This window comes from Pseudopodoces humilis, chromosome 9, assembly GCF_049639895.1.
Source record: "Pseudopodoces humilis isolate 2021_Gansu_Grassland_sample_001 chromosome 9, ASM4963989v1, whole genome shotgun sequence".
Taxonomy (NCBI): Eukaryota; Metazoa; Chordata; class Aves; order Passeriformes; family Paridae; genus Pseudopodoces; species Pseudopodoces humilis.
Window position 1 is genome coordinate 35102324 of NC_142208.1, and position 7500 is coordinate 35109823.

At 42.1% G+C, this 7500-nt stretch overlaps 1 protein-coding gene across 9 annotated transcripts in view; it reads right to left on the reverse strand.

Moving 5' to 3' along the window:
- Window positions 1-7500, reverse strand: part of EBF3 (EBF transcription factor 3) — a 118714-nt gene that overhangs the window by 38773 nt on the left and 72441 nt on the right. For 5 of the 9 annotated variants that reach the window (XM_088059377.1, XM_005528847.3, XM_014257679.2 and 2 more), the window contains exons 7-8: window positions 4278-4359; window positions 1237-1354 (exon numbers count right to left, since the gene is read on the reverse strand). In XM_088059377.1, coding sequence (XP_087915503.1) covers window positions 1237-1354; window positions 4278-4359 — 200 coding nt within the window. Of the gene's footprint in view, window positions 1-1209; window positions 1355-4277; window positions 4360-7500 lie in introns of all 9 variants that reach the window. The other 4 variants (XM_014257684.2, XM_014257683.2, XM_014257681.2 and 1 more) reach the window with 1 other exon arrangement.

A 7500-nucleotide genomic window follows, 5' to 3' on the forward strand; every position in this document is an offset into this window, starting at 1 on the left:
CGTGGCCCAGAACGTCAGGTTATAGCAGGTTTGAGAATCTTAACTCTTCCAGAACTCAAGATGTATTAAAATTAAACGTATTTAAATGTGCATTTAAATTATGAGCAACACTAAAATCTTCAGGAAGTTGGACTGGGTGATCCTTCAACTGAAAACTATTCTATTCTATTCTATTCTATTCTATTCTATTCTATTCTATTCTATTCTATTCTATTCTATTCTATTCTATTCTATTCTATTCTGTTCTATTCTGTTCTGTTCTGTTCTGTTCTGTTCTGTCCTGTCCTGTCCTGTCCTGTCCTGTCCAATCCTATCCTATCCTATCCTAATTTTATTAAACAGAGGTTCTCTGAGAGCTGGTTTGCATCCCTACACTGGTATATTTTACAGTTCAAACAAAGTGATATTTAAATCCAAATGACTATTTTGGGCTTTGCAGGACAATAAATACATGTGTGCACTGCCCAGGCGCAGCTGCAATTGTGTGTGAGTGATTCAGGGGCTGATGGTTTCCAAAAAAGATAGGATTTCACAATTCTGGATTTTCAGAGACACTTTCCATTCCCCTCTTCATCTCAGCCTATCTTCTTTTAGCAGTTCAGGCAAGAAGTCAATCACATTGAGTCAGGCTGAAGAAAAACATTTTATGCTGTTTTTCTCATCCAAACCCCCTCCTGCCGTAATCTGCAGTAAGGCCCAGGCACAGGAAATTGACCTCACAGTAAATTCTTTACAGATTCGGTCATGTTTTTACCATCCACTTAAACTTGCATACATAACCTGAGACTGTACCTCTGGATCAAGGAATATGACAAGCCAAAATAAAATCAAGTCAAATTAAAGAGCAAGAAAAAGCTGCAAGCAAAACAAGACTGAAATTTAAAAAAAAAGAAAAAAAAAAAGAGAGAACAAATAAAATAGGAAAATGTGAAAAATTGGTTGTGACTGCAAAACTGTAAGTATTAAATAAAGAAAGAAGTCAGAAGCAAATTCAGAAGTGTCTGTGTTCTAGTTGACAAGGGCTGAGAAATACTAATGGACTTTTTTAAATGGGTTTTGATGGATGAGAGAAGAAATGATGTAAAAGTAAATGTAGTGGTGTCTCAACATAAAGTACGGTGAAATAAAAAAAAAAAAAAGGAAATAAAAAAAAATAATAAAAAAAAGCATTGCAAATAAAAAAAAAAGGACATGTAAATGTGTGCCTACCATTTTCCAGATAAGAAGGGGCCGTACCTTCTGAGGGGTCAAGGCGGCGAGCCCGCCTCCCGTGTTTGGAATTGTTGTGTACAAACATGTTGTCTGAGACAGCCAGCACGTGGCCATCCACATTGACTGTTGTTGATACAACAACCTGGAAGAGAAAACAAAACCCCACATTTCAAAAATCCTGCAGATTTTCCCCGAATCAGCTCTTGTAAGACAAAACAACATCCTGTTACTTTTCTGTTTCTATTTGAACCGAGTGAATGACATCTCTGAATACATCTTTGTTTACGTGGAGACCACTGGTGATTTTTAACTCACAATTGTTTCTCTTCAGAACCTGCTACACTAATTAGAGTTTAATCTCCTATTATGCTAACAAATGAATTCAATTCAGGGAAATATTCTTCTAGCCATTAGTTTCAGAAACACCCCTCTAGCCACTCATTTTAAAAGCTGCTGTTTTGATTGATCTGTTGATATATTGATTAGATAGTTTATCTAATTAAAATTTGTTCACTTGAGACTGTCTTCAAATGAAGGGTTGTGAGGATTCCAAATAAAAAAAGCTTAATAAATCAGGAACCTTCGTAACTCCCCATTTTTTCTTCAGTAAATGATCTCCAGGTCAGTTTTACAATTACATTTAATGTCTGATAATGAACTTTTTTGCATCTGAAAAGGCCGAGTTGAATATGAATAGTGAAAGTGTTTTCAATCCATGAAAAGTATCCCTTCTCAAGTTCATTTGGATGGTGATTGACCCTGGTATGTCAATGGAATTTCCTCCTTTATTTTTGAGTGAAAGGCTCCTATTCTTGTGTCCAGGTTCAGAGTCCGGCCATAGAAGAGATGATGGATAGGGCCTCCTTTGGCTTCCAGCTGCTTCTCAGTCGAAAATGGCAAAGGAACATATGCAAAAGGCACAACCTTCCCCAAGCAAACACCTCCACAATGGAGCTGTGGGACGCCTTCCGGCAGCCACGGCGCGGGAACACCAGCCAGGGAGGAAACCGCCAGGGTTCGTGTGGAGCACAGCTTCATAGGTGGATCACTGTTATCCCAGACTGACATTTACATCTTGTTTAAATACTCCAGCACGGGCCCTTTGCTCTGGTTCCAGGTTATCTAAAGGAAGAGGCCGCTGCAGCGTTTCCTTTGGGGTGAGTAGAGTCCAAAAAGTCGCTGGCTAAGTCACACCTTATCAAGCCAGCTGGTGAGGGTGGCCAAAGGTAGGACAAATTTTAGTGTCCACCTTCCATTCATTTAAGTTTTGGTTATAGCAAAGATGATTTCAGGGTTCTTCCACCAGCTTCTAAACCCAAACACTTAACAAACACAATTTGAAGGGGAGCGGAGAGCCTCCTTCGCACAGAGCTGGTCCAAGGCATCAGAAGAAAATTCTTGTCTGCTTCTATGTTTTGGATCACCTCTGATCCTGTTTCTTATTCACAAGCCATAATTAGCTCTCAGCTATCACAGCACCTTTTCTGTGTATCCTGCCTCCTTGGAGACAGCCATCTGCGGTACCCTTTAGAACAGCCCGAGGGCAGCTCTCTGCCAGGCTGTTCTGCTTCCCCAGCTCTCTCCTCCCACAAGTGGACACTTTCCCTCTTGTCAACATCCACTTCGGAGAGTGCTGAGGTTGCATGCTCAGCTCGGCCGCAGAGCTGCTGCCAGGCCACTGGGCTATCCTCTTTCACTCTTAATGAGATTCCCAGGCTTTCAGAAACATTGCAAAACACACAAGCGTGATTTCCAGCCAGGATTTCTGGGTTTGGTTCCTAGAACATGGTGTATTAAAGAGACAGAGCAAGGTGTATATGAAAATGACAACTATTTTTGTTCTGTCATGTCTATATAGGTCAGACACCAAGGGAAAATACTGTAGTTCAGCAAAAGAAAGTCGACGTGCTACGCTTTGTTATGTCGCCTCACTCCTGCAGTGCACCTCCACAAAGGTGCTGAGGCAGGGAAACCAGGTAAAAATACTGTTCAAGATCTGACATCCTGTTAAGTCCAGTTAAACCTTCTGAGAGGCAGGGAGATTAGCTAAAGAGACCCAGGAAAGTCTTTCTAGTGCCTACTGGCTCCATTGTCGACCACAAGATCACTCCTGACTGATGCTTCATTTAGTCATCAGTGAGACAAAGAGGACATTTCCACTCATTCCAGGTTTGACCTTCTGTTCTGTTCAGATGGATCAATATCACCCATGCTACGTGAAGCTGAGATGCATGAAAAATGGAAGCCTGGCTCGATTGTTTTGAAGAAATTTTTTTTTTTTCCCAGCTACAGATCTTTTCTGTTGGCTGGCTCAAGGGTGCTGGCTTCCCCGGTTGGTTGGCTGTGCATGAAAACAGATGTCACATGCTCTGCTATCAAGTTTAACCACAAGTAATTCTTCTCCAAACTGAGAAAGTTCTGAACATCTCAATACTACTTTATTGCTGGAACCAAATATGAATCATTGTGAAATATTTTGAAATAAAAGACAGTTATTTCTTAATGAGCCTTTCCAATGACCCCAGATACAGAGGAAATAATTTGTCCATCCCGTCAGCTGCCTCTCTGTGGTGCTATGATTCACCACAGGGTATCTCAAAAGCTGTAAGGAGAAAGTGAAGTATTAAACATTTTTTAACCCTGCTGAAACAAACATCTGTGGGTTGGGCCGTCACTGCTGGATCCACAAGTTGTGAACCAGAGAAGCATGAGTTCCAAACATCCCTGAGCTCCATAGTCGTGTTCTTAAGGTAAGATCAAACTACTCAGTCTGAGTAAAACCCCTGCAGATCTGAGCAAACAGCACACTACAACACAAGGTGACAGCAGGAAGGAAAATTAGGGAAATAATTCCTAAGGAAAGATCCACTTGCTCCAACATTGATCTGTTAAGCCCACTGCAGAACTCCAGAACCAGCACTTCAATTAATGGGGGAAGTGTAAAATACTGACAGCAAATTTTTAAGCACTGGGACAACACTGAGTGGAAAAACTGACTGTTATTTCATAAGCTCAAGATGAAGATGTGATCAAGTCTTTTATACACCATTTAGAGGGATCTGTACCTGGAATCTTCGCATGTCTCGTGGGTTGCCTGCATTCTTCAAACAGTTCTGATTGCACTTGAGGAAAAACTTTAGAAAGAATCTATAAAAATACAAAATTGAAATCTATTAGATTCATCAAAATATAAATCCAATTTTTAAAAAGTTTAATAAAATTTAGTCATAAATAGTTATACCCAAAAGAATACTGGTAGTGAAATATTACTTTCCTATTTGTTAATGAACTTATTTTAAAGCACAAGATCTCTGTCATAAACAGAACATTATTGCCAAGGCAAGGCAAATTTATATTTTTAATTTTTCAACAACTACAAATGTATTGACTCCAGGCCATATCCTTAGCTCGGTGTGGGAAAGTTGATTTCAATGACTCATTGACTTCAAAGGCAATGACTTACACCAGATGAGAATTTGTCTCTATTTTTTTAATACTTTTCATTTTTTTCACAACTTATATTAGCAGTAATGACCTCTACGTCGAAAAATTCCAAAGGTAATGATCAATCTTCTGAAAAACACTTGGCTTTGCCTCCGGTTTGGAAACTCTGGCTATTCAAAGGGACTGGATCCAACTCCTGCTGACTCCAGGGAGATCCAGGCAGGATCTGCCCACCGGCAAGGCCCCGGCTCCCTCATTGTTTTTGAAAGGGAAGGAACATGGCAAATTAGGCCCTGTCTTACGACCTCTTCAACCTCTGCCAGCCTTTAGCTGTGAGGAGTCGCTCTACCCAGGGATCGAAATCCAGCTTATTTCTGCTGAGCGACAACCAGCAATTATTTAGGACTAACCCTTATCATCCAGGCATCTCCCCATAAACCGTTTTTGCAGCAACGCTGCCTCAGGGGAGCACAGCGAGCACTTAGAGGGAAGGGGAAAGCTTGGGAAGATGGAAACTCCTTTCTGCCACCCTCCTGCACCGCAGGAATGAGCTGATCTGGGAAGTCTCCACCCCGCAGGTGAGGCAAACCGCGGGATCCTCAGGAGGACATTCACAGCCTGACATCATCTTTTTTATTTATGCACTCGTGCTTTCACCTTTCATAGTAAAACTATGTTTTAATAAGGTTTTCTGGCTAATGACTGACTACTAATGACAAGCAAAGCACAGGATTTTTCCCTCTCCCAGAGTCACTCAGATGCTCCAGTCCAGCAGCTCGTGCTGCCCAAATTTGTGCATGCTGGACAGCGAGGTCAGCCAGAGCTTTCACATTCAGAATATGAACAACTTTGATTTATTCGCTCATGTCCATCTCTGTAAGTGACTGGGACCTTTCTTGCTGCACACAGAGGTTTCCATGTGCCAAGAGCATTCCTGGCAGGAGGCAAACCAGGAACATCTTTCCTCCTTTAGCACCCAACAAGGCCCAGCCTTGGCCAGCAGAAGGAACAACAGTGGCTGCACCACATAGCACTCGCTGCTGAGAAGCTTTGAGGATCATTCCAGGAGCATTATGGGAGCATCCCCAAACCCAAAACTGGTGCTTTTAATCCCAGCTCTTCCTTCTCCATTAAACCTTGAGCAGCACCCTGATGTTATCCCAGGACACGAATGCTGAAGGAGCAATCTCTCGTATCAGAGGCAAGCAGGGAAACAACCAGGTTTACTGAAACTGCATAAATAAATCGATGCTGTCAGTTCAGCTGAATGCACATTTCTTTAAAACTTCCTATCCCGAAACCTGTAAAGGGGTTTCAGCTGTTGAGCTGAACAAGATCTGGATTTCTGTGGTGGATGACATGATCTCCTAGTTCAGATGCTCAGCTTTTCTGGATGCTGTTGCAGGGATATTATCAGCAACTCCATGAAACTGCCTCTATGTTAGCCACAAGTTCCCTCTAATTTTATCTGCCATGTTTTGGAGGTTTTTTGTGCTTTGGATTAGGTTTTTATTTTTTTGTTGTTGTTATTTGAGATTTTATCTCCAGAACAATTGATTATTGCCAGGTTCCCTGCCCACTGCAGGGGGGTTGGAACTATATGATCTTTGAGGTCCCTTCCAAGCCAAACCATTCCACAATTCTATTATTCTAAAGGAAACATCCTTTCTGTCAGACCTCTATTTGCTTTTGCACAGCTTCCACCACCCAGACTGTGAGTCTGTGCAAGGCCCAGCTGATGCCCAGCTCCATACAGAGCCACCCAGTGCTGGGGAGCCAGGAGCTGGGACCAGCCTCCAGCTTTACAGCTCCGTAGTGCCACATCCAGGCTGAAGAGCAGTATCTTATCTTTTCCTTTTTTCAATTTTTTTTTTTTTTTTCTGATCTCAAATGGGTGTTGTGAGGCTTATTGAGCTAATGTTTGTAAATTGCTCGGAAATTCTCCAATGAATTGCGCACTAGGAATGCTAAGTATTGCTCCTCGTGGATTGTTTTTAGCGTGAAGCATTCATGATGAATTGTTTCTATACAGAGAGCTCACATCCTGTCAAAGAAAAAGGGCCATTAAGCACCCTTTCACTAAACATCAACTGGAACTGGTATTTGTTCAATTATTTGGTGAAAAGGACCCACTCTTGGTGAAATTAGACATCATCAAGTTTATTAGGATGGCTCTGAGCACCGGGCTAAATATTGATGCCAGGCTGGAGTGAACACAAGCAGCACTCGCATTTCAGCTCCACTGCATTCCTTGATGCTGAGATATTTTATTTCACTCTTTACTCTGTGCTTTCAGAGTTCACGGAGCACAGGTGGCATCAGGACAAGCTTTTCAGAGGAAGACAGCGTCAGTGAAGAACCACATTCCCAGGCAGGGTGCTCTCCGTGCCAGGAGGAGATGATTGACTTGGTGGCTGCTCTCAGCTGACCACAGAGGACTGTGGGCACTGCAAACCCATCCCTCCCACCCCAACCACAGCAAGAAGCAAGGACCTGGAGCAGAGCTCTGCTTGGTCTCATCTCAGACTTTGAGACAAGAACGAGAATTTCTAGGTTTGGCTCTCCCTGTTACATTTTGTGTCATAAGCAGAAATTTTAGCCTTTTTTAATCAATACAGCCTTGCAAAACAGCCTTCCCAAACAGGCTGAGCTGCTCCTAAAACACTGATAGGAAGAAAAATGCAGTCTTTGCCATGTCCCCTTGCTCTGATTTTTTCCCACTGCTAGAATGAGGCCTGCTACCCTCTTAATTAAAATGTATTACCTTCCACAAGACTCCACTATTTTAAGCTAAAATTTACATCTTTTATTAACTCACCTCACCTATACACTTAGCTCTGATGC